This window comes from Nycticebus coucang, chromosome 2, assembly GCF_027406575.1.
Source record: "Nycticebus coucang isolate mNycCou1 chromosome 2, mNycCou1.pri, whole genome shotgun sequence".
NCBI lineage: Eukaryota > Metazoa > Chordata > Mammalia > Primates > Lorisidae > Nycticebus > Nycticebus coucang.
The window spans coordinates 1,597,775-1,623,894 of record NC_069781.1 but is presented as its reverse complement, the minus strand read 5'-3'; the positions used below and the strand labels follow the sequence as shown (position 1 = coordinate 1,623,894).

General features: G+C 48.5%; 1 protein-coding gene across 3 annotated transcripts in view; it reads left to right on the top strand.

Annotated features, from left to right (window-relative positions):
- Nucleotides 1–15,181, top strand: part of CAMSAP1 (calmodulin regulated spectrin associated protein 1) — an 89,995-nt gene extending 74,814 nt beyond the window's left edge. For all 3 annotated transcript variants that reach the window (XM_053563945.1, XM_053563935.1, XM_053563956.1), the window contains 7 exons: nt 398–2,819; nt 4,941–5,077; nt 5,573–5,781; nt 6,125–6,227; nt 7,626–7,741; nt 8,980–9,098; nt 13,330–15,181. In XM_053563945.1, coding sequence (XP_053419920.1) covers nt 398–2,819; nt 4,941–5,077; nt 5,573–5,781; nt 6,125–6,227; nt 7,626–7,741; nt 8,980–9,098; nt 13,330–13,632 — 3,409 coding nt within the window. In that variant the 3' untranslated portion in view covers nt 13,633–15,181. The remainder of the gene's footprint in view (nt 1–397; nt 2,820–4,940; nt 5,078–5,572; nt 5,782–6,124; nt 6,228–7,625; nt 7,742–8,979; nt 9,099–13,329) is intronic.
- The last annotated feature ends 10,939 nt before the right edge of the window (nt 15,182–26,120 follow it).

Below are 26,120 nucleotides of genomic sequence, written 5' to 3'. Positions count from 1 at the left end.
CGGCCCCATATACCGAGGGTGGCAGGTTCAAACCCGTCCCCAGCCAAACTGCAACCAAAAAAAAAAAAAAAAAAAAATAGCCGGGCGTTGTGGTGGGCGCCTGTAGTCCCAGCTTCTTGGGAGGCTGAGGCAAGAGAATCGCCTAAGCCCAGGAGTTGGAGGTTACTGTGAGCTGTGTGATGCCACGGCACTCTACCAAGGGTGATAAAGTGTGACTCTGTCTCTACCAAAAAAAAAAAAAGGAATCACTAAACTAAAATTGTCGCTGGTTTTCTTCCCCCCTGGGATGGAGTTTGTTTTAAATCTTCTGCATGTGTGATCCACATTCTCTCTGCATAGACTGCGCCCGCCCTCCCAGTCCATGTCGTATCCAATGCTTTCTCTCCCCGCAATCCAGGCCTGTGTCCCAGCCAACACCCTTTGTGCTCCATCATGCTGCAAGTTGCGATATGGACCCTGGCTCTGGTGACAGTGTCAGCTTGGCCCGCTCCATCAGCAAAGACAGTTTGGCATCCAATGTTGTTAATCTGACCCCACAGAACCAGCCACACCCTGCAGCCCTGAAGGCCAACGGGAAGAGCCTCCTGAATAATGTCAATATTGAGGATGAGGAGGAAGAACTTGTGGCCATCATTAGAACAGACATGGCTCCCCACCGTGGTGACCCAGAAGCCCCCAGGGTCTCACCTTGGGCCTCTGGCCTGATAGCACGTGCTAGGTCTCCCCAGGGGCAGCTGGATACGTCAGACAGTAAGCCTGACAGTTTTTTCTTGGAGCCCTTGATGCCAGCAGTGCTTAAGCCAGCAAAAGAGAAACAGGTTATTACTAAGGAGGACGAGCGTGGAGAAGGGAGACCAAGGAGCCTCACAGCCAGGAGGGCCAATGAGGGCCACCAGCCTTTAGTACGGAAGAAAGTCACCAGCAGTCGTGATTTGAGTAGGACTTTTACCCCCATTCCCTGTTCGGAATTCCCCACAGGTGCTGACCCTGCAGAGGCAGGACCACAGTCGGTGGAAGCTGCGGGAGCAGTGCATGGCGGGCCTCTGTCAGTGGGTGGATTCGACCCGTCACCTCAGGGACAGTCTGCCGATGGCTTCTTCCTGCACACAGGCAGGACTGATGAGGACACGGAGGGAAGGTTCTACATCAGCTGTTCAAAGAGCCCCAACTCTCATGATTCAGAGCCATGGGCTGCTCTGAGGCAGGATTCTGACTCTGACGTCGTGGACATGGAAGAAGTGGAGCACGATTTTATTGGCGAGGACCATCATGTGATCATCACCAAATACACTGGAGAGGAGGAATCAGCCAAGCTCCAGGAGGACATGAAAGTGAAGGAGCACGAGGACAAGGATGACGCCAGCGGCCGCTCCAGCCCATGTCTAAGCACAACCTCGCAGATCAGCAGCGTCTCCATGGCTAGTGGAAGTGTGAAGATGACCAGCTTCGCAGAGAGGAAGCTCCAGAGACTCAACAGCTGCGAGACCAAGTCCAGCACCAGCAGCTCCCAGAAGACCACGCCAGATGCATCAGAAAGCTGCCCAGCCCCTCTGACCACGTGGAGACAGAAGAGAGAGCAGAGCCCCGGCAGGCACAGCAAAGACCCCGCCAGCCTCCTGGCGTCGGAGCTGGTGCAGCTGCACATGCAGCTGGAGGAGAAGCGCAGGGCTATTGAGACCCAGAAGAAGAAGGTGGAGGCGCTGTCTGCCCGGCAGCGCCTAAAGCTGGGCAAGGCGGCCTTCCTGCACGTGGTGAAGAGGGGGAAGGCCGATGCGCTCGCCCAGCCACTGAAGCCAGAACCCTTTGCAGAAGAGTACTCCCAGCACAATGGAGAGGATTTCGATGACAGTGTTTCTAAGACAGAAGATTTTCTCACCAAGGGTGGGCAGGGAGAAAGTCTCCTCAGCGAGGCCCAGGATGTGGACAGGGCAGGCCCGGCGTTCGTCCAGCACCATAAACCAAAAGACCTCGCCGTGCTGCACGACACGGAGAGAAACAAGGCGATTCCTGCCGTTCTGTTGGAAGATGGCGTCGGCGAGGTCATGGAGATCAGTGAGTGTGACCTTTCCATCGAGAAACTTAACGAAACCATTAGTACCCTACAGCAGGCTATATTAAAGATTTCTCAGCAGCAAGAGCAGCTGCTTATGAAGTCCCCTACGGTACCAACTCCAAGTTCTAAAAACAGCCCACAGGACCAGAAAGTGAAGGCATCGCTGCACTTGGTGGAGCCGCTATCCCCGACAGCAGCGACTGGCCACCGTAAGCCCCCTCGTCTCGGTCAGGGTCGGAATTCCCGTTCTGGAAGGCCGGCTGAGCTGAAGGTCCCAAAAGACAGGCAGCAGGGCTCCTCCCGAAGTAAAACGCCCACACCCAGTATAGAGACACTCCCACATCTGAGATCCTTCCCCCCAAACACCCGTCCTCGGACACCCTCTGATGCCAGCCTGGAGAGTGCAGAGCCCAGTGGTGACCCACACGGGAAGTGTCTCTTTGACAGCTACAGGCTCCATGACGAAAGCAACCAGCGGACGTTGGTTCTGTCCTCTTCTAAAGATGCCAATATTGTATCAGAGCAGGGGAGCCTCAGAGAGGCGCTGGATGCTAATGTGAAGGAGTTAGGGCCAGGCTGCCCAGATGTCCTGGGAGGCGAGAGCATCTCCGCGGAGGAGCCACTGCGGGGCAGGGCCAGCCTGATTGAGGTTGACCTCTCAGGCCTGACAGCCCCAGATGAGGATGGGGAGGCAGCAAGTCTCGACGTCTCTGCAGATCTCATGGGCGAAGGTGACCTGAAGCCAGGGGTCGGCTTCTTCTTCAAGGTAGGTGAGCCACTGGTGTGTATGTGACGCAGCTCTGAGAGGTGAGAGCAGGGGCCCGCCGGGGAGGGGTGTGAGGACTCAGCTCTGCCAGCAGTGGCCGTGGGCTACCCGTAGGCCATGAGCATAGCTATGAATTGATAGGACTTTCCTGTGGACCCCAGAATTTGAATTCCATGTGATTTCCAAGTAGCATAAAATCATAAAATTAGTTGGGTGTTTTTTCTTTTTTTTTTTTTGAGACAGTCTTACTTGGTCACCCTCGGTAGAATGCTGTGGCATCTTAGCTCACAGCAACCTCAAACTCTTGGGTTCAAGTGATCTCTTGCTTCAGCCTCCCGAGTAGCTGGGACTACAGGCACCTGCCAAAACATCCAGCTATTTTTTAGAGATGGGGTCTCACTCTGGCTCAGGCTGGTCTCAAACCTGTGAGCTCAGGCAATCCACCCACCTTGGCCTCGCAGTGCTGGGATTATAGGTGTGAGCCACCGTGCCTGGACTGGTTTGGGTGGTTTTTTCAACCGCTTAAAAATGTAAAGAAAAATTTATAGCCTGAAGGCTCTACACAATCTGGTGGTGAGCCTGTAACCCAGCACTCTGGGAGACCGAGGCAGGTGGATTGCCTGAGCTCACGAGTTCAAGACCAGCCTGAACTAGAATGAGACCCCATCTCTAAAAATAGCCAGGCATTGTGGCAGGCACCATAGTCCTAGTTACTCGGGAGTCTGAAGCAAGAGGATCACTTGAGGCCAAGAGTCTGAGGTTGCTGTGAGCCAAAGATACATAGATAAATAAACAAACAAATACATAAAATGAACAAATAAAAAGTGATGGCCAGACTTGGCTTCTGGGCTAAAGTTTGCCAGCCCCTGATACAAACACCCTGCACAGAAAAAGGAATTTTTTTTTTTTTTTTTGTGAGACGGAGTCTCACTTTGTTGCTCTTGGTAGAGTGCTGTGACTTCACAGCTCACAGCAACCTCAGACTTTTGGGCTCAAGTGATTCTCTTGCCTCAGCCTCCTGAGTAGCTGGGACTATAGACGTCCACCACAGCGTTGGCTATTTTTTAGAAACCGGGTCTCACTCTTGTTGGGGCTGGTCTCAAGCCTGTAAATAAGCTCAGGCAATCCACTGCCTCAACCTCCCAGAGTGCTAGGATTACAGGTGTGAGCCACCACACCCAGCCCACAAAAAGGAACTTAAAAAAAAATTGGTTTTCCTTTTTCTCTGTATCTATGCCTTTCTTGCAATTTTTTTGTTTGAGATGAAGAGAAACATAAATTGTGAGAACTACTTTTCTGTTTTAATCATACAGGTAGGTGCCTCATAATGACATCTGGTCGATGACATTGGTCCCATGAGATCATCACATTGTGTGTTTGCTGAGCCTTTTGTGTGTTTGACATTCAGTATGTGTGTGCACACGTGCTCACCACTGTCTGGTAGCTGCTTGCAGCTTTCCACAGGCACCTGCTGTCCAGCCGTGTTGCCCAGGAGCACCAGGCTGCCCGGACACCCTACGTCAGGGGTTCTCAACCTTCCTAATGCTGCAGCCGTTTAATACAGTTCCTGTGGGTCATGACCCACAGGTTGAGAACCGTTGCCCTACAGGGTAGCAGCTCACACCACCTCATCTGTGCAGGTTACTCTGTGACATTTGCACAGCCATGAATCCACCTAATGACGACTGTGTCAGGATATTGTCCTGTTGTCAAGTCGCACACAGCTGTTTGCTTTTTGTCTGGGAAGTTATGAATGTGGATGATATAATACAAATCATTGGGTGATCTTATCAAATATGTGTGCTTTATTTGGTATTTGTACTTTTAAAATGTAAAATTAATAATCAACTTGGATATTAGGTCATATTTTCAGGCAAACTGAACTCAGTCTGAGACATTTGGAACATTGGCTGACTGTAAATGATAAATGCCATGGTTTCTTTTCCATTTATGTTTAGAAGCTATAAAAATACGCTTACTCATCAGTTAAGAGCAAAACATCTTTGGGACTATGTGCAGCAGGCTTGTCTGAATATAAAGTCTGCTTCTGGGTCGAAATGAGGCTGTGCTGGGCTTTGTGAGATATTGCCTGTCACCTTATGCGTGATGTCTGTCTTGTAGGATGAACAGAAAGCAGAAGACGAACTTGCCAAGAGGCGGGCGGCCTTCCTCCTCAAGCAGCAGCGCAAGGCCGAGGAGGCTCGCGTGCGCAAGCAGCAACTGGGTGCGGAAGTTGAGCTCAAGAGAGATGAGGCCCGGTAACCGTTCCCTCTCTGTGTCCAGGAGGGCAGTGGGCCATGGGGGAAGCAGACTGAGCAGGGGAGTGGCCAGACATGGAAAGCCAGACGAGTTCTGGTCAGCGGGGTGTCCCGTACTGACATCACTCCACCCTTCACGCCTGCTGGCATCTGGGGAGGTGTTGTGTGCCGAGTTCTGGCATAAGCACTTCCCCTGGACGATGGCCTTTAACTCTCTCTGCCCCACAGGCTATGTGTGTCTTAGCCTGTTTCTGTGCCAAGGCCATTGCTGTGTAGCTGGGGAAGCTGCCTTGGTTATACTGCCCTTCGGGTCTGCCCTTTAGCCCCTGTACCCTGCCTCATGGAAACGGACCCATTCTCAGGCCAGTGACTAGGGGAGAGAGTCCTGGGGGAGGGCCCGGACGAGCCGGTGCTGCAGAAGGTGACGTGCCTGCTCTGTGTGCTCTGTGCAGATCCACCTAGTTTGGGGTTGTTCCAAACATGTTTTTCTCTCAGGCGCAAAGCTGAAGAAGATCGCATACGGAAAGAGGAGGAGAAGGCACGCCGAGAGCTTATTAAACAGGAATACCTGCGGAGGAAGCAGCAGCAGATTTTAGAAGAACAAGGACTCGGCAAACCTAAATCAAAGCCGAAAAAGCCACGGCCCAAGTCAGTCCATCGGGAAGAGTCGTGCAGCGACTCCGGAACCAAGTGCTCCTCCACGCGTAAGCTCTGGGCTGTGGGACACCCAACCCTCGTGCCCTGTGGGCACAGCTCCCTGCACACATGGAGCTCACATTCATCATCTCACTCTGATTTTCTCCAGAACTGTGGCGGGGGCGGGTGGGGGGCGGGAGGATTGTCCCCGATTACAGATGAGAAAGCTGACCCAGGGGCTGGTGCTCTGAGATGGTGAGATGATCTGGTACAGAGTGGCCCCTGGGGCAGGTTCCCTGCTGCTTTGTGGTGCCAGGGGCAGTAGGCGGCTCTGCGGCTGTGAGGTCAGGGGAGCTGGTGGTGTCCAACAAGAGCTTTTCCTGCACTGACGTCTCTTTCTGTCTCTGGCAGCTGATAACTTGAGCCAGACGCATTCTGGGTCCAGCCTGTCCTTGGCCTCTGCAGCGACGACAGAAGCAGAGAGCATTCATTCAGGGGGCACGCCTTCGCAGCGGTAAGCAGGCCTAGAGGGGCTGCCCGGCTCAGAGCCAGAGGACATTCGGGAGGGAGAGTAGAACTTTGAGAGCGAAAGCTATGTGAAAGAGGCTTTTATTTTGTTAACTTTAATTTTGATGTAATTTCACATTTACAAACTAGTTGCAGTGATTTCCCAGGGAACTCCTGAGTGGCCTGCACCCAGGTCTGACTGTTTAACTCACTTTGTCATCTCTGCCCTCTACCTTCTTTCTCATTGCTAGTAAGGTGGCAATACCTGGCCCTCCAAGCTTGTGCCTTTGCTAAAGCAAGGACATTTTCTTAGGGAATCAGGGTATGAAACCAGCACTTTGACCTGGTCTGAGGCCCACACCCTGACCTGGTCAACTGCCTTGCTGTCTTGGTAATGGTGCTGCTCTGGGCCCTGGCAGGCATGGGGCTCGTGTACACTGCAGCCACGTCTTGGCACCTCCTGTGCTGAGCATGGGCCATTTGTCTTGCAGACGGCCTCCCAGTTCTGGTTTCCCATGACACACTCCACGTGGGTGCAGCCGAGGGTGAGGGCACAGCATGTCAGAGTGCCCTACACTGGTTGTGTGGTTGAGGAGGCATTTTTGAGGGTGAGCCAGGGACCCACCTGGGCCTTGCTGGGCACTTCTCCAGGGAAGAAGCTCCGCTGGCCCTTGCTGAGCCCTGCTGGTGCTGCTGTCAGTCTCCTGCAGCAGTATGGGCTTCCTTGCCCCTTTGTTGGCACATGTGTGTCCATGCAGCTGCTGTGGTGGGAACTAGAGGCTGTTTTTCCCTGCTTCCCTATGTCTCATGGCATCTCATCGTCCCTTGAGCTTTTTTGTGGATACCTTTGTGGGACACTGGGTTCAATTTGGATTTTGGCTCTGGGGACTCCTATGCTGCAGCTAACAACTCTGAGCAATTGTGTCCGTCCTAGTGCTGGCGTCTGCTGTGCTTACTGGGGACTTCCCAGAGGATACAGCTCAGACCTGTCCCAAGCAGGAGTCTCTAAGGCCTGGGTCTTTGGACTCAGCCCACCATGGCTTCTACTTCCCTGTGTCCCTTCTCTTGGCAGCAACACAGGCAGCCCAGACGGCATCCTCTGGCTTCCTGAGCTGGCAGCACTGGGGTTCAGTGCCCTCAGGCAAAGGCTGCTTGAAGGCGACCCCCTTGGTGGAGGGCTGACTCGCCTCACATGTCTGTACTCTTATCAGTCTGCAGTGTCGGAAGAGTTTGGTTTTTGTCACCCACAGTATTGATGCTGTGTGGGGTCAGTACTGCCACAGCCTCCACGTGGGCTCCTTTGGTGCGTTTCCTGTGAGGGAGCAGCTGCAGCCCCTGCTAACTGCAGGTGACGGGCGTGATCTGTGGCTAAACTTTCCCAACCTTTGTCCTTTTCTGTCTGTAGAGTTGAGTCGATGGAGGCCTTGCCCATACTAAGCCGCAACCCCAGCAGAAGCACGGACCGAGACTGGGAGACCGCCTCGGCAGCCTCCTCCCTGGCCTCGGTGGCCGAGTACACAGGTGACAGACCCACACCTCCCTCAGAGGTCACTATTCACATGACCACACATTTTCATTGGTGCTTTTCAAAATATCTGCTCTTTATTTTAGTCTAAAATACATTTTTCTAATATGTTTTATTTAGTGAAGAGAGCTATGTTTGAAGCAGGTGCATTGTCAGTGTGGAAGCTCTCTGGCCCACCTGGGCCTCCTGCTGTCTCCCTGAGCTGGGCACTGGGCTGTCACCTACTCCTACAGAGCCAGCGCACTCCTGGGCTTCAGCAGTGCGTCGTCCTGGGGTCGTTGAACCTGAGACTTTAAAAAATTATTTCCTTCTTTTGTCTTTTTTTAATAGTAAAGAAACTGAAATCAGAAAGGAGATAAATCTGTATAAAAAGTTTTTTTTCTGACTTGGCGCCTGTAACACAGTGGTTATGGTGCTGATCACATGCACCAAGGCTGGCAGGTTCAAATCCAGCCTGGGCCTACTAAACAGCAATGACAACTGCAACCAAAAAATAGCCGGACATTGTGGTGGACTTGGGAGGCTGAGGCAAGAGAATCGCTTAAGCCCAAGAGCTGGAGGTTGCTATGAGCTGTGACACCAAGGGCAACATACTTCTTTTTTTTTTTTTTTTTGTAGTGACAGAGTCTCACTTTACCGCCCTCAGTAGAGTGCCATGACATCACATGGCTCATAGCAACCTCCAAGCTTTTGGGCTTATGCGATTCTCTTGCCTCAGCCTCCCGAGCAGCTGGGACTACAGGTGCCCGCCACAACGCCCGGCTATTTTTTGGTTGCAGTTTGGCCGAGGCCGGGTTTGAACCCGCTACCCTCGGTATATGGGGCCGGTGCCCTACTCACTGAGCCACAGACGCCACCCCATACTTCTTTTTTCTTTCCTTTTTTTTTGTTTTGAGACTGTCTTGCTCGCTCTGTCACCCAAGGTGGAGTGGTGGCAGGATCACAGCTTATGCAGCCCGGAACTCCTGGGCTCTAGGGATCCTGCTTTGGCCTACCTCAGTGCTGGGATTAGAGGCATGAGCTACCGTGCCTGACCTAGTTGTTGTAAAATTTTAAACTTGAAATTCTTTAAAATAAATTCAAAGATTTGAAGTGGCTCTTACTTCCCATTTTCAAAAAAACCATAAATAATAATTCAGCCCACTCATTGCTTGTTTCTGAGAAATTATTGGTTTTATGTGTGTGTTCATGCCTTTAGAATATTAATTTTGCAAATTTTGGCCTTTTTGCTTAGGTCCCAAGCTCTTTAAGGAACCCAGTAGCAAATCAAACAAGCCGATTATTCACAACGCTATATCCCATTGTTGTCTGGCTGGAAAAGTGAATGAACCTCACAAGAATTCAATATTGGAGGCAAGTATCAGGTTGTTTCTAATAGAAAACATCCCCAGTTACTTATACACGAGGGTCCTTTCAGAAGGACATGTGGGAGGGAGAGTGGAGCTTGGAGAGTGAAAGTAAGCGGTTTACTCTGCTGTGAAAGGGTGACCAAGGACTTATGTGGGCATGTCCTAAGTTGTGTACAGAATTCCCAGTTCCTGTGGACCGGGCAGTGGGGGTGCATGAAGGCCAGTGGCTGACAGGCCCCAGTGGGCGTGGACCCCTCCGGGACATGGTTGATTGTGGAACGTTTGGGACCTCTTCATTTTAGAAGGGGTCGGAGACCAGAGAGTGACGGGGGTGGTGGCTAAAGTGGGAGGCGAGGCAGGTCAGGTGTACTTGAGTCTGTAGACTTCGGGGCGCTCAAGCAGGTGCACACACCCAGGAGGGGCTTGGAAACAGGCCCCGAAGTGGGGTGGGTTCCTGTTACCACCTCAAATTGGTGGGAGGGGACTATGGGATTAATATTTATTTATTATTATTATTTTTTTAATTTAATTTTTTATTTTTTTTTTAATATTTTTTTAAAGTGGAGAAAAATAGTAAAACTAGTTTGGTAGCTGAGCTCTGTGGTCCGGAAGAGGCTGCAACAGGAAGGACAGAGAGAGCACAGCGGTCACGGCAGGAAGGACTCCAGAGTTGGGTCTGGATCAGGGGGTGGGAGGCTTGTCTTGGGGTCTCTGTTTTGTTGACTCTCCCCTGCCCCAGGGCAGCACTGCCTGTGTCGGCTGCTGGAACGGGGTCCAGCTTGTCATTGGAATGGTGGCGAACTTACCAAGTACAAAGGTCCAGCATGTAGCTGGACCCGGAGGGTTGGGGTTGGGGCCTGATGTGCCCCTGGCAGTTGAAAGTCAGAGCCACAGGTGAAGGGTTTGGGAGGACTTGGTGTACATCAGTGATGTGAGTCATCACCTGGTGGTGGAATCGCAGGTGACTTCCAGGCAGGGCCTGGCAGTGAGTGTCCATAGCTCTGTGGGCCACTTGGCCTGTCACGGTTGCCTGAAAACAGCCACAGTGTGAAGGCGCATGGACGCGGCTGGTATCCTGAGTTACAGTGCAGGGCTGGCTGTGGAGCTCTGTGGGTTGGTAATAGTAGCTCTCAGTGAGAAAGGAACATTCGAGCGGGGACTTGCAGGAAGGGAAGGAGGGGCATGCAGACATGGAGGAAGGATGTTCTAGGCAGTAGGAATATCCAGAGGCCAGTGGGGAGAGCAGGGTCAGAGGTCATGGGACAGATCACTTGGGGGCTCTGTGGGCTGAGGGAAGACTTGGGCTTTGCTCTTAGTGAACAGCAGGCACGGATGTGGGCAGAGGCGGGTGGTGATAGGCCTACCCTCCAAATAGGTCAGAACTGTGGGAAAGCGACCGGGCAGTGGGGGCGCGTGAGGGCCACTGGGCACGGACCCCTCGGGGACGTGGCTGAGTTTGGAACCTTTAGGACCTCTTCATTTTTACAAGGGGGCGGAGGCCAGCGAGTGACGGGGGTGGTGGCTGGAGTGGGAGGCAAGGCAGGTCAGGCGTGGTTGAGCCTGCAGTTGAGCCTTCGGGGCGCTCAAGCAGGTGCACACACCCAGGAAGGGCTTGGAAACAGGCCCTGAAGCAGGATGGGCTTCTGCCACCTCAGACTGGCGGGAGGGGACTTTGGGGAAGGAGTAGCAGAGCCCACCGCCCAGGGCACAGGGACTGTGGGGAAGGAGCAGCAGAGCCCACTGTCCAGGGCTTGGGCTTCTGGCCTTGGACGCAACACTTCTTGTCAGAAATTCTGCCTTTTAATAATTAAGGTCAACCCCTGGTTCTCATTCGGTTTTAGCTGAAAAAATTAAAATGGCATGTGGAATTTGTGTCTCCCCCAAAATAAACAAGTATTGCGTGTCCTTGCTGACGTGGATGGAGTGTCAGACTGAGAATGTTGCCCCGTGCCCATTGGGTTTTCTTCATTTGACTAGGCACAGAAGCAACCTGGGATCATGTCCTTCCTGACTAGATTCCCATGCAGAGGAGATGGTCGACCACATGGAATCCCCAGAGTCTCCCCCACACAGAGGTGCCTGAAGCACTCCTGGGCCTCTGAGATGGTCAGCACTCATAGCCCAGAATTCAGGGAGAAGACGCCAGAGGGGTCAGAGCCCCGTGTGTAGGCGGCTGTGCTCTGCCTCCCTGGGGTCGTGTGGTGCACACGCTTCTGCAGCAGCAGCTTGCGTGCCGTGTTCCTGCACAGGACAGCTCCTTAGAGCTAGATGACCAGAGCCCATACTGGGGCAGGGCACCCCTCCCCTGCACACACAGGTCCTTCCTGGGAAGGACAGCAGGGCCAGCATGGAGACAAGCAGCTCAGCCTCGGGGAGCCCCTCCTGCCTGTTGGTGACGGGACTCTGCCAGCAGTCAGCGTGCTCCCTTCTTCACCGGGGCGGCACTGGCAAGGGACAGGACGGTGTCCTCCACCCTCACACTTGGCCTCTGGTGCTGCTCAAACTGAGCTTGTGTGTGTAGTTGACATCAGCATTGTCTGTACAGTTTTGGATTCTGCTTTTCCACTTAATCTTTTAAATATCTATTTAAAATAATAAACCCATTATATGTGACAAAAACCACATTTGTAAAAATTTTTTCTAAACAAAAATACAAGAATGGCATTGTTTTATGTTTTTATAAATCTTCTAATTCCTGGTTTTATAGGAGAGAGAGATGGAACCTTAGCTGCTTCTCCATTCATCAGTTACAACCTCACATGTCACGTGGCCTCTGGAAAACTCCATCAGACACTCACATCTGACCTTTACCGAGAACGTTATAGGAACCCCTGGCCTGTACTTTGAGAACCACTGGTGGTAGCGTGAAATCTGACCGCTGTGCTCAGGTTTCCCAGCATGAGGAGGACTCATTTTTAAAAACAATTAAAACATTTAAAAACGTGTTTCAAGTTTCAGGACATGCTGTGACAAACACCATGACAGGTTATCAGCAGTTTACTGTGTTTACTTAAGATTTCTCTGTTTTTTTGGTAACAACTGTATTAAGATACAGTTCACATACCATAAAAGCCCCCCTTAGGTGTACAGTTTGGTGCTTTTTAGTGGATTTGCAGAATAGTGCAGCCACCACGACCGTCTCATTCCAGAATGTTTTCATTTCCCAAAGCCCCACCCGGTCGCACTCACTCACCTCCTACCTCCCCAGCTCTGGTCACTGAACCATCCTCGGTCTCTCTCAGACTTGTCCCGTGGATGGAGTCATGAGATAGGTGATCTTTTGGTCTTGGCTTCCTTCACTGGGCATTCAAAGTTATTGTTGGTGTCATGATGTGTATCAGAATCTCATTTATTTTTATGGCTACGTAATATTCCATTGTTTGGACAGTCCATATTGTTTCGTTACTCGTTGATGGACACTTGTATTTGTAAAAAAAATGTTTTCACTCATATGTAATAGATGTGCGTGTTTTTGGAGTACATGTGATGCTTTTATCTGCTTCTGTTAGGGTGGTGGTGCTGTCGGTGGTCACATGGGGCCAGCAGAAGTCCACGCCTGTGTACTCACGTGTGACACTGGTGTCACAGAATCCCATGCTTATGATTTTGTAATATGGGACTGGTGTACATCATCAGCTCGTAAAAAATGGGCATCATTTGTGCCATTATTTGTAATTTGTATTTTTTGCATGTAATTCTGTAACATAACAGTATCACGTCAGCACAAAATAGTGTTACTTCTGCCCGACCCTGTATAAAAGTTTCCATGTGGACATGCATTTTGATTTCTCTTAAATATGTATGTGAGAAAAGAATTGCTGGGTCACACGGTAACTGCGTTTCTAAATAATTTGGAGCATTGTCAGGCGGTGTTACCGTCCACCAGCAGTAGGGGAGTGCTCCTGCTGCCGCCACTCGTCACTGTGTGAGGTGGCCTCTCACTGGGGTCTGGATGGCATTTCTCTGCCGGTTGATGGTGTGGAATGCCTACTCACGTCACTTCTCCCGTGTAATCTTAACAGGTCCCTTGCCCACCCAGACTTCTGAAGTAAAATTTCAGCGGCATAGACTGTCCCATGAGGTGGACACACCCTAATTTTTAAAACAGGAAGACTAGCTAAAGTATAAGAAAGCTTTCCTTGTGGGTGCGGGTTGCCTGGCTGTCACCTCTCAGGGTGTGGGGACCTGTGAGGGTTGGGGTGACTGAGTAACTGTCTTTTCTCCCCTCCGTGCAGGAGCTGGAGAAGTGTGATGCCAACCATTACATCATCCTGTTCCGCGACGCTGGCTGCCAGTTCCGGGCCCTCTACTGCTACTACCCTGACACTGAGGAGATCTACAAACTCACTGGCACGGGGCCAAAGAGCATCACCAAGAAAATGATTGACAAACTGTATAAATACAGCTCGGACCGAAAGCAGTTTAACTTGATCCCAGCCAAAACCATGTCCGTCAGTGTGGACGCGCTCACCATCCATAACCACTTGTGGCAGCCCAAGCGGCCCGCGATGCCAAAGAAGACCCAGACTCGCAAATGACAGGGCGGCTGAGGCTGCAGGGGCCGTGGGCTGATTTATTATCTCCATCATTTGGTACGAGGCGCGTGAAGTCACAGGCCTTTTGCAAAGAGACTTCTAGACAACAAAAGAAAACCCGTCTCTGCCCTCAGCTCACACAGGGCTGCCAGGTGGAGCGAGGCTGGAAGAGCAGGCACCGGGCTCCCAGCATCCTGTGCTGCGGTCACTGCTGCCACCGAGGCTCTCCGAGGACAGGCATCCACGGGCAAGATGCCAGGTGCCAGCCCCCTTTACTTGAAGCTCTCCTTCAGTGTGAGTTGAGCGTGGCCCACTTGGCTTTCTGCCTCCACCTCGCCCCTTTGCACATCCCGTGACACCCTTGTGCCAGCTGGCTGAGACCTGCGGTTACAGGAGAGATTCACTCTTGGGTCGGGGTATTTGAATGTCTTAAGAGAAGGAATTCATAATGGGAAATCTTTTTCATTTGAGAAATTGTACGATATTTATTGATTGTGTCTACTGCCAACATTTATATCCAAGTCTAAGATTTCTGAAAAAATTCTTGTCCCTTGCTGCTTAGAAAAAGTTGACTGAAAATCCCAGTTCATTGAAAGCACTGAAGTCCGTGGTCTGTCTCCTGCGACACGTGAGGGCTGTTTCCGACACGCAATCATGAGGGCGCTGAACGGTACGACTCGTGGCATTCACCTTGTTTAAAGTAGGCGAACGGAGCCAGCTGCGCATCGCTGGTTCAGTCGGGATAGTGCGCTAATGATTTGTTCACTTTAATAAAGACAGATTTTGGTAAAGTAGAATATTTTTCACTCTGAGCATGTTTCTCCTAAAAGATGATGCACTCCAGCTGACAGCTCTTTCCGTGGTTCTGTTACGTTGCTGTTTGTCCCGTCTTGATTCCTCCTCTGGGAGAGCAGCATCCTCTCAGGAGCAGTGTGCTGCTCTCTGTTTAGAATGATAATTTTGTTTTGTTGCCTATTTAAAAGCAATTAAGTGGTTATTTGCAGTTAGTTCAGAACTCCAAGTAAGTGGAATGGTTTTGGGTTCTTTCCATGGTGGTCCCAGTAGTGGCCAACGCCTCTCCAGAGCAGACATTCCCCGGCACAAGGGTGTGCCGGACACAGCTGCAGGACACCTCTGTAACTGGCCAGCTGCTGGAAGCCATTCTGGAGCCACTTAATGTTAGTTTTGCACATATTTTCTTGGGAGTGTTACTTGAACCTATCTTGAACTGCAGAAAAAAATTAAAGATCAATGAAGAAAGACAAGTGTAACCGTTACATAATTTAGATAGACGTGAAGGTGTGTGTGCTGTGTACATAGGAAGGTGGGACATGGAGCAGGACACGAGAAGGGGCTCACGGCTCTGTGTGTGTTGTTAGACACGGCCGCTCTGCCCTGTACATGGTCCTCACACGCTGAGCACTGAAGACTCCCGAGTGGACTCTCGCCACGCTCCTTCACCCGTATGCTTCATTTCCCACTGTGTGTGTGATATGTTTTTGCCATATTTATTTTAAGGAAGCACTAAAATGTAATAAAGTAAAGAGCTTTATATTAATTGTGTGTGAGGTTGTTATGGTTCATTTGGCTGGTCACCACTGCTTGCTGTGGAACAGTTTCACATTGTTTTTATTTCACATGGTTGTAATAAGTGAAATTTGATTATTTTTAATGAAGAGTTAAAGGTATTTCTGGTACAGATCTGAAAAATTGCATTCCCTGTGAACTTGGAGTAAGCTCTGAATTTTCTTGGTGTAATTCCTCAAGTGTAGAGCATGCTGGGCATAGCTCTTGAGCATACAGGGGGTTTGCCGTTTGCCTTGATGGGAGATGCTAAGGTGGCAAGTGCCATCCCTGGGCTTGGGTCTCCAGGCTAGCATGTGCGGTGGAGGTGCCCCAGTAGAGGTGTCCTGTGTCCTGTGGGCATTGACATAACTTTTCTGTTTAGTATGAAAAGTTCGAAACACGAGATCCATTTTTGTGGTGATGGTTTTAGGCCTTTCTGGCTTCGGTAGTGGCATAGTCATTATTATTTTTCAGTCTATGACATTGAGTTGTTCCTTTTCTGCAAAGCACCTGCTGTGTTCGTATTGTGCTGAGAGTCCTCGTGGTGGAAGGGGTGCGCCTCCCACTGCCCTGAGCATCCGGCATCCAGACAAGGCGCTGTGCCTATGGGGAGCACAGCTCTGTGAGCACAACAGCCAGATGGTCCAGCCTGTGAGTCCGTGACGATGCTAAAATGCTGGGGCCCAGAGGGTTGGTTTAAGGTGAATGAGGCCTGGAATGGCGGGCCGTTCAGTGTCCTTCGATATGATTCTGATGAGCACGTCACTGCCGTGCAGTTCTCATCAGGTTTCTCAGGCCTGTTTTCACTCATGCAAAACTGGAAAGTGGAATTATTTTAAAGATACTTCAAGGTTTGTAGATGATACTTTTGTTTTTCATCTTAAATTTTTTTGAGACAGTGTCTTAATCCTGGCTGGAGTGCTGTGGCAGCAGCAGCTCGTGGGCTCTAGCCACCCTTATGCCTCAGTCTCCCACTAGCTGGCTACTCCACACCTGGCTGATTTTTATACAGCTGGGGTCTCATCTGCTCAGGCTGGCCTTGACTCCTGGGATCAAGAGATCCTCCCACCTTAGCCTCCCAAAGTGCTGGGATTTACAGGCGTGAGCCACTGTGCCCAGCTCTAGGCTATACTTTTATTCCCTGAAATTATTGTGACTTGGAGGAAAAAGTATTTATTGAAACAAAATTTCCTATTAAAAATTAACCAACTCAGGTAAATTGATTCTGCAGACAGGGGTCTGTGTGGGAGGTGTAACTGGGCGTCTTTAGAGGGTCTCATCCTGCACGCGCATTTCTAGTCACTCCTGTTATTTGGAAAGGATAGTAGCTGTATTTCTGCACCATTTTGTGCATGAAATCCATGAGCATTGGCTGGAAGACAGACACGTCCAGGATCCATTTCTTTGCCTTTTGTACCATACATGCCTTTCCTTGGAAGAATTACGAGTTTTTTTCTGGTGCCAAAAGTGGAGGGATGTTTCCAAGGGCACTGTAGAGTGCTGGCAGCGCCAGCAGAGCCATGGCAGGTGTCCCCTCACCAGTGGCTGTCCCCTCACCATCATCTCCAGTTGCCATGAAGGAGGTCCCTGGGGAGTTGAGAGGCAGAGCGTGCTTTGGAAAGAAGTTCTGGCTCCCTGAAGTGTCCCCTGCACGATGCAGGCTCCTCTGCTGCCCCTCTTGCTGCTTCCCAGGACGGGAAGTCAGGGTGCTGCTGCCTGGTGCCTAGCCAGGGTTGGGCCCTGCCAGCAGATCCCTCTGTAGACACCTGTCAAATTAAATTTTCTGAATTCTCTATCTCTCATGTATTGAGGGGGGTGATATGTTGTCAACGTGAAGTGCTATGGAATGGGTGACGGGAGAGAGATGTCACAGGCCACGTGGTCACGCCCACGTGTGCAGTTTACAAATAGTTTGTTTCAGGGCCAAGCGGATCATGCAATGAAAAGTTCAGGTTGCTTCTGATTTAAAAAAACTCAACAGTATTAAAGCCACGTTTGCCATAAAAATGAAGTTGAGGCTGGAGTTACTGTAACAGTGAGCAGCTAACAAGTGTGACCTTGGAGCCAATTCTCTGGGCCTGTGTTTTTGAAATTGATATTCTTGAACTAGAAACTCTAAGGTATTTTGGCTCTGGAAGCCTGCAGTCAGCTGCGCAGCTGCCCTTCAGGTGAGCACGGTGTGTCGGCTTCCTCTTCGCAGGGATAGAGGCTCTACCCAAACTGGGGTTCCTGAGATGTGCTGGGGGCCACATGTGCCATGCTGACAGCACAGGGGACGGTGCTCTCAGGGCCAATGCTGCTGCCCCCACAGGACAAGGTCGAGAAAAGTCCACACAACCCGGGGCTGGCAATGATCTGGTGTCATCTCTTTCTCCTTGTTCTAGAGAGAGTAACACACACTCCCATTGCCTTGTGCGTGCTGTCACCATGAGCAAGCTACTGTGAGCTTTGGGGGGATTGCTGACACAGTGGGTTGAAGTGACAGGTAGAGAGCCCCATGGCGTTGGTGGCCGGCGACCGGGATGGTGTGCAGTCTCGTCCTCAGGTGCACCATGACCACATTGATGGGCACATTGAGGATGTGAATTTAAGGTGTTGGGTTTTTGGAGGTTTTTTTTTTTAAGCTTTTATTTTTACTTGAACTGATAAAGCTCTCTAATCTTCATGTTTTCTCAGGAAATAGAATTTATTTTTTTTATTCCAGGTGGCAAATTTTTGTTTTCATTACAACACAATTCTTGTGTTTTTGTTTTGTTTTGGGGGGCACTCAAGTGATCCTCTTGCAGCAGCCTCCTGAGTTGCTAGGACTATAGGCGCCCACATAGTTTTTGTTTTCAGTACAGACAGGGTCTCTTGCTCATGCTGGTCTTGAACTCCTGAGCTCAGACAATCCACTGGCCTTGGCCTCCCAGAGTGCCCGGCCAATTCTTGTTCTTTTAAAAAAATGAAGTAGCACATACCTGTAGGAAAGAACAGGAATGCTAAGTATGCAGCCTGATGAATTTTCACAAAGTATTTATCTTAATTTTTAAATCAGTGGCTCCCAGTATTTATCAACAAAATTATCCCTAGGATATTTTACTCCTAAATCATATTTATTAATGCATATTTTGCCCGTTTAGGAGACATACAACCGCTAGCGCAGTGAGGGAGGCAGTGGCCACAATGGCCATGGGCTTGGCCCCAGCTGTGTGTCCTCCAGGGCAGTGCTTGCTGCTGTTCTAAAGTTCTGTCTGCAGCCTGGCATTTAAAGGCAAAGGACAAACTGGCGCCAGAGCCATGGGTAGCCAGGTCAGGGGACATAGGGACACACTGCTCTAGTGCAGAGGAAGGCCTCTTCCTGTGTGTCTCTGGCCAGCCTGGGCTATTACTGCTGGTGCTGAGCTCCCACCCGTGGAAGGTGGTTACACTTGGTGCTGGACAAGGCCACTGCTGAGCCCTTGCTGTCCACCCTGATCAGAATTGGCCATGGGGAAGCAAGATGGCGGCTGAGTAACAGCTTCCTTGCAGCTGGGCACAGTGAGATTAGGGAGAGAGGACTCCAGACATCCCTGGCTTGTGGGATCTGCCCAGAAGTATCCCTTTCAGGACACAGGGAGACAGCAAGAGACCTCTGGACCCCAGTAGGAGGACAGAAGCTATGGAGAACCGGCAAGTGGTTGTGTTCGTTTGGTCTGAGGCCGCCTGCAGCTGTAACTACAGCAGCAGTGAGATTGCAAACAGGGAAGGCTTTCCCTGTGGGCTGTTTTGATTTTTTGGATGTGAGCACTCAGTTGAACTACCTTGGGAGAACTTGGGCGAGAGTGTGGAGGACTTTAAGCATTGTCTAGGGCCCCAGACTGAGCCAGACGGAGTTAATAGTGTTCGGCTGTGGGCTGTGTGGAGCCACTGTGGGGGGAACTGCGCCAGCAAGCTCCACCCTCAGGGTTGCAGAGCGAGGATTAAGTGGGAGACCTTGGGCAAGTAACTCAGTGACTGAGCAGCCTAAAGGCAGGGACTGAGATGCCATACAGCCTTGGCCTTCAGGGGCATAGAGCGAGACTGGTTTTGGGACACTGGGTAACGGGCAGCCACTTCAGAAGTGATCCCAGCAACAAGTGCTTTCCCGGGAGAGCTGCTTAGCCACAGTTTAAAGTGCCTTTTAAGTGGGCTGAGGAGAGATTTAGGGTCTCCACCCTGCAGTGTTTGAGAAATCAGCAGAGGCCTTCAGTCTCCACCTTGTATAGCTGTATCAGCATTGTGATTACCATCTCATACCCCAGAAGATCACCTGTTGCCCGGACAACATTCAACAAGATTATATATATATAAGAATATAGAAAGGATATAGCAGAGCTGGAGGAACTGAAGCAGTGAATTAGGGAACTTAAAGATGTAATAGAAAGTATCAACAACAGATTAGACCATGCAGAAGAAAGAATCTCAGAGGCAGAGGACAAAGCTCTTGAGATAACTCAGATAGTTAAAGAGGCAGAAAAGAAGAGAGAGAAAGCAGAATGTTCACTGATAATTATGGGAGCAATTTATGAAGCATTCAAACATACAAGTTATAAGTATCCCAGAAGGGGAAGAAGAATGATCCAGAGGAATGGAAGCTATACTAGAGAGTATTATAAATGAAAATTTCCCAAATATCATCAAAGATTCTGACACACTCCTTTCAGAGGGTAATCGGACTCCAGGTCACCTTAACTCTAACTGAGCTTCTTCAAGACACGTTGTGATGAACCTGTCCAAAGTCAAGACAAAAGATTCTTCAAGCTGCCAGGAGTAAGCGCCAGTTGACCTACAGGGGCAGATCCATCAGGGTGACTGCAGACTTCTCTAATGAAACTTTCCAAGCCAGAAGACAATGGTCATCTACCTTTAATCTTTTAATCTACTTAAACAGAACAATTTCCAGCCCAGAACTCTATACCCTGCTAAGCTAAGCTTTAAAATTGACGGAGAAATCAAATCATTTACTGTTACACAAACACTGAGGAAATTTGCCACAAAGAGACCAGCTCTACAAGAAATACTTCAACCTGTTGTGCACACTGACCATCACAATGGGTCAGCAGCAAAGTAAGAACTCAGAAATTAAAGGACAGAACCTAACTTCCACACTGATGCCAAAGATAAAACTAAGCAGTGGACTCTCACAAAATAAGATTAATAGAATGCTACCACACTTATCAATTATCTCAATAAGTATTAATGGCTTGAATTCCCCACTGAAGAGGCATAGATTGGCTGATTGGATTAAAAAACACAATCCATCCATTTGCTGTCTACAGGAAACACAGCTTCAAAAGACAAAACTCTGAGTTAAGGGTTGGAAGACAATTTTCCAGGCAAACGGAATTCAGAAGAAAAGAGGGGTTGCAATCTTATTTTCAGATACATGTGGACTTAAAGCAACTAAAGTCAAAGAAAGACAAAGATGGTCACTTTATATTGGTCAAGGGAAAAATACAACAAAAGACATTTCAATTCTAAATATTTATGCATCAAACTTAAATGCTCCCAGAGTCTCGAAACAGACCTTAGTCAGAGCAACATGATATCCTATAACACCATAATAACAGGGGACTTTAACACTTCTCTTACAGAGCTGGACAGATCCTCTAAACAGAAATTAAACAAAGATATAAGGGACTTAAATGAGACCCCAGAACAGCTATGCTTGATAGACGCATATAGAACACTGCATCCCAAAGATAAAGAATATACATTCTTCTCATCACCCTGTGGAACATTCTCCAAAATGGATCATATCCTGGGACACAAAACAAACCTCAACAGAATCAAAAGAATTGAAATTTTACCTTGTATCTTGTCAGACCACAAAGCACTAAAGGTGGAACTCAACTCCAACAAAAACGTTCAACCCCACACAAAGGCATGGAAATTAAACAACCTTCTGTTAAATGAAGTTGGGTGCAGGAAGAAATAAAAGAGGAAATCATTAACTTCCTTGAACATAAAAACAAGACACAAGCTACCAAAATCTGTGGGATATAGCAAAAGCAGTTCTGAGAGGAAAATGTATCGCTTTAGATGCTTACATTTGAAAAACAGAAAGAGCGCGCATCAACAAACTTACAAGCCATCTTATGGAATTGGAAAAAGAACAATGTAAGCCTGAACCCAGCAGAAGAAAAGAAATATCCAAAATTAAATCAGAGATCAATGAAATTGAAAACAAAAGAATCATTCAGAAAATTAATGAAACAAGGATTTTTTTTTTAAATAAATAAAATAGATTAACCTTTGGCCAGACTAACTAGAAATAGAAAAATAAAATCTCCAGTAACCTCAACCAGAAATGATAAAGGGGAAATAACTGATGCCACAGAGATACAAGAGATCATCTCTGAATACTACCAGAAACTCTATGCCCAGAAATTTGACAATGTGAAGGAAATGGATCATTATTTGGAATCACACCCTCTCCCTAGACTTAGCCAGGAAGAAATAGAACTCCTGAAAAGACCAATTTCAAGCACTGAGATCGAAGAAACAATAAAAAATCTTCTAACAAAAAAATGCCCTGGTCCGGATGGCTTCGCACCAGAATTCTATCAAACCTTCAAAGAAGAGCTTATTCCTGTAGTGCAGAAATTATTCCAAAAAATTGAGGAGGAAGGAATCTTCCCCCAACACGTTCTACAAAGCAAACATCACCCTGATACCAAAACCAGGAAAAGACTAGACTAAAAAGGAGAACTTCAGACCATTTTCGCTAATGAATATAGATGCAAAAATTCTCAACAAAATCCTAAACAAAAATTACAGCTTATCAAAAAAGTCATACATCATGATCAAGTAGGTTTCATCCCAGAGATGTAAGGCTGGTTTAATATATGCAAGTCCATAAACTTTATTCACTGTATCAACAGAAGCAAAAACAAAGACCATATGATCCTCTCAATAGATGCAGAAAAGGCATTCGATAAAATCCAGCATCCTTTTCTAATTAGAACACTGAAGAGTATAGGCATAGGTGGCACATTTCTTAAACTGATCGAAGCTATCTATGACAAACCCACAGCTAATATTTTACTGAATGGAGTAAACCTGAAAGCTTTTTCACTTAGAAGTGGAACGACAAAAGGTTGTCCTCTGTCACCATTACTATTCAACATAGTGCTGGAAGTTCTAGCCAATACAGTTAGACAAGACAAGGAAATAAAGGGAATTCAAATGGGAGCAGAGGCAATCAAACTCTCTTTGCTGATGACATGATCTTACACTTAGAGAACCCCAAAGACTCAAACCACAAGATTCCTGAAAGTCATGAAAAAATACAGCAATGTCTCAGGATATGAAATCAATGTCCACAAGTCAGTAGCCTTTGTATATGCCAATAATAGCCAAGATGAGAGGCTAATTAAGGACACAACTCCCTTCACCATAGCTTCAAAGAAAATGGAATACCTAGGAATATACCTAACAAAAGAGGTGAAGGACCTCTATAAGAAAATTTATGAAATCCTAAGAAAGGAAATAACAGAGATTAACAAATGGAAGAAAATACCATGCTCATGGCTGGGAAGAATCAACACTGTTAAAATGTCTGTACTTCCGGGGCGGCGCCTGTGGCTCAAGGAGTAGGGCGCTGGTCCCATATGCTGGAGGTGGAGGTGGCAGGTTCAAACCCAGCCCCGGCCAAAAACCACAAAAAAAAAAAAAAAATGTCTGTACTTCCCAGAGCAATCTACCAATTCAATGCCATCCCTATTAAAACACCAACATCATACTTTCAAAACTTGGAAAAAACCATTCTTCGTTTTGTATGGAACCAGAAAAAAAACCCTGTATAGCTGAGGCAATTCTTACTAATAAAAACAAAGACAGGGCATCAGCACACCAGATTTTAGGCTGTACTACAAGCCCATCGTGGTCAAAATGGCATAGTATTGGCACAAAATTAGAGACAGACATTTGGAATCAAATAGAAAACCATTTGATTTTCTAATTGTTGATCAGGTGATCTTACAACCACCTAATCTTCCATAAACCAAAGAAGAACATACACTGGGGGAAAGACTCCCTTTTCAATAAATGATGCTGGGAGAACTGGATATCCACATTTAAAGACTGAAACTGGGGCGGCACCTGTGGCTCAAAGGAGTAGGGCGCCAGCCCCATATGCCGGGGATGGCGGGTTCAAACCCAGCCCCAGCCAAAAACTGCCAAAAAAAAAAAAAAAGAGAGAGCAATACTCTGAGCATAAAGACTGAAACTGGACCTGCACCTTTCTCCACTCAACAAAAATTGATTCAAGATGGATAAAGGAGTTAAATTTAAGGCATAAAGCAATAAAAATCCTCAAAGCATAGGAAAATCACTGGAAGATACTGGCCTGGGGAAAGACTTTGTGAAGAAGACTGCCATGGCAATTGCCAACAATAACAAAAAAACCAAATGGGACTGTAATTCTGTACAGCTAAGGAGACAACAACCAAAGCAAATAGACAACCTACACAATGGGAAAGGATATTTGCATATTTTGAATCAGACAAAAGCTTGATAACTAGGATCTGTAGAGAACTCAAATTAATCCACATGAAAAAAGCCAACAATCCCATATATCAATGGGCAAAAGACATGAATAGAATCTTCTCTAAAGACAGATGAATGGCTAGCAAACATGAAAAACTGTTCATCATCCCTATCTATTAGAGAAATGCAAATCAAAACTAACCCTGAGATACCATCTAACCCCAGCGAGAATGGCCCACATAACAAAATCTCAAAACTGCTGATGCAGGCGTGGATGTGGAGAGAAAGGAACACTTTTACACTGCTGGTGGGACTGCAAACTAATGCAACCTTTTTGGAAGGAAGTATGGAAAACCCTCAAAGAACTCAAGCTAGACCTCCCATTTGATCCTGCAATCCCATTACTGGGCATCTGATCAGAAGGAAAAAAAATCCTTTTATCATAAGGACACTTGCACTAGACTGTTTATTGCAGCTCAATTTACAATCACCAAAATGTGGAAACAGCCTAAATGCCCAGCAACCCAGGAATGGATTAACAAGCTGTGGTATATGTATACCATGGAATACTATTCAGCTATTAAAAAAATGGAGACTTTTACATCCTTTGTATTAACCTGGATGGAAGTGGAAGACATTATTCTTAGTAAAGCATCAGAAGAATGGAGAAGCAGGGATCCTATGTACTCAATTTTGATATGAGGACAATTAATAACCTAGTACATGGTCGGGGTGGGGGAAAGGGAGAGCAGAGAGAGAGAAGGAGGGACGGGTGGGGAAAAGAAAGGGTAGAGAGAGGGAAGGAGGGAGGGGGGATGGGACCTTGGTGTGTGACACACCTTTTGGAGGCAAGACATATTTTTAAGAGGGACTTTACCTAATAAATGCAATCAGTATAACCTGGTTTCTTGTTCAATGAATCCCCAACAATAAAAATAAAATAAAAAGTTAAACTCTCAGTGGAAAAAAAAAAAAAACTTAAAAAAGTGGCCATGGGGAAAGCTATAAGGGTGAGAGCTCAGGTGGGTGACCACTGAATCTTCGGGGGGTGGGAGGTAGGTGGGGCTACAGCTCACTGGCAGCCACATCCTGTGCAGGGACAGGTCTGTTCCAGGACGGGGGCACAGAATCCTCAAAGTCTCTTGTCATGTGGAGGGGGACATCTGTTTGAAAAAAAAAGTCACAGCTGTGTGTCAGTATTTGGGTTACAAGTAGGGGTTTTAAGCTGCTTGAAGCACTCAGATAACTGGGACAGTGGGAAGGGTCATGGGTGTCAGGCCTGCATTCGGGGACAGGCACCTGTGGGAGACGGGAAACCACAGGGCTCGTGCCCCAGCCCTGGGCAGCACTGTGGCACAGCCACTTGCATACTCTGGGAGCTGAGGAGGGCTGGCCCTGCATGTCCTGGTGCAGTGGGGCTGGGGGTGAGCAGAGACCTGAGAGTGGACAGCTGAGTGCCCTGCAGTGAATAGCATTGCCTGTAGAAGACAGTGGTGCTTACCCAGACTTTCTGTAAACATTCTTAGGAAGGGATATGCAGGGCCTGGGGCATGCGGTATTAGCAGTGAACTTCACCTGATGCTTGAAGTCGAGTGGCAGCAGGTGATTGTCAGAGGCCACGCCAGGCTCACCCCTCCCTGCAGCACCCAAGTTACCTGGTGGGCTGATGGCTGCTCTAGTGAACTGTCAGAGGCCGTGCCAGGCTTGCCCTCCCTGCAACACACCTCAATCACCAGCTGGGCCGACTGCTGCTCTGGTGACATCTGTGTTCTTTCTGGGGGACACCTCTGGAAAGCGAGTGCCTGAGGTTTCATTGCTCTTTAAAAATGAATTGCTTTTTTGGCCTGAGAATTTCTAAGCGAATGGGTTTTCCTCCTTTTCTTGGGGAGCCGCAGGCCTGACTTCTGTGCTTTTGAATAAAATCTGGTTTCAGAAGCTCCCAAAGGAGGGGACCAGCCTCAGAATCAGGGCTCAGCGCAGAGGCCAGGCTCTGCCCTGCCCTGCTGGTGGGAGCAAGGGGTATACCCATGAGGGTGGGGGGCTGTGTAGGGGTCAGGACAGAACCCTATCCTCTGGAATCACATTGGAGTACATGGCCCTGCTCTGAAAGGACATGTCCACTAAGGCACTGGTTGTGCAAGCAGCCTGAGTGTGCAGCTGAGGACGGATAGCTGCCTGCCTAGTTGGCCTCACCTGGCACCGGGGCTGCTGTGTCAGGAGGGGCGGTGTGACCAGGTGTGCCCATGCACTCCGCTAGTGGCTCACAAGCACCCTGTCTTCTTGGAGCGGATGTCTGATGAGAAGGCCAAGCACATCACAGGCAATACCTCATTTCCCTGAAGCACAGAGGTCCTTAATTTTAAGATGCACCATTATTTTGCATCACCAAGGAAGAAACTGCAGATTAAGCGTGCCATGCTGTTGGTGTCAAAGAA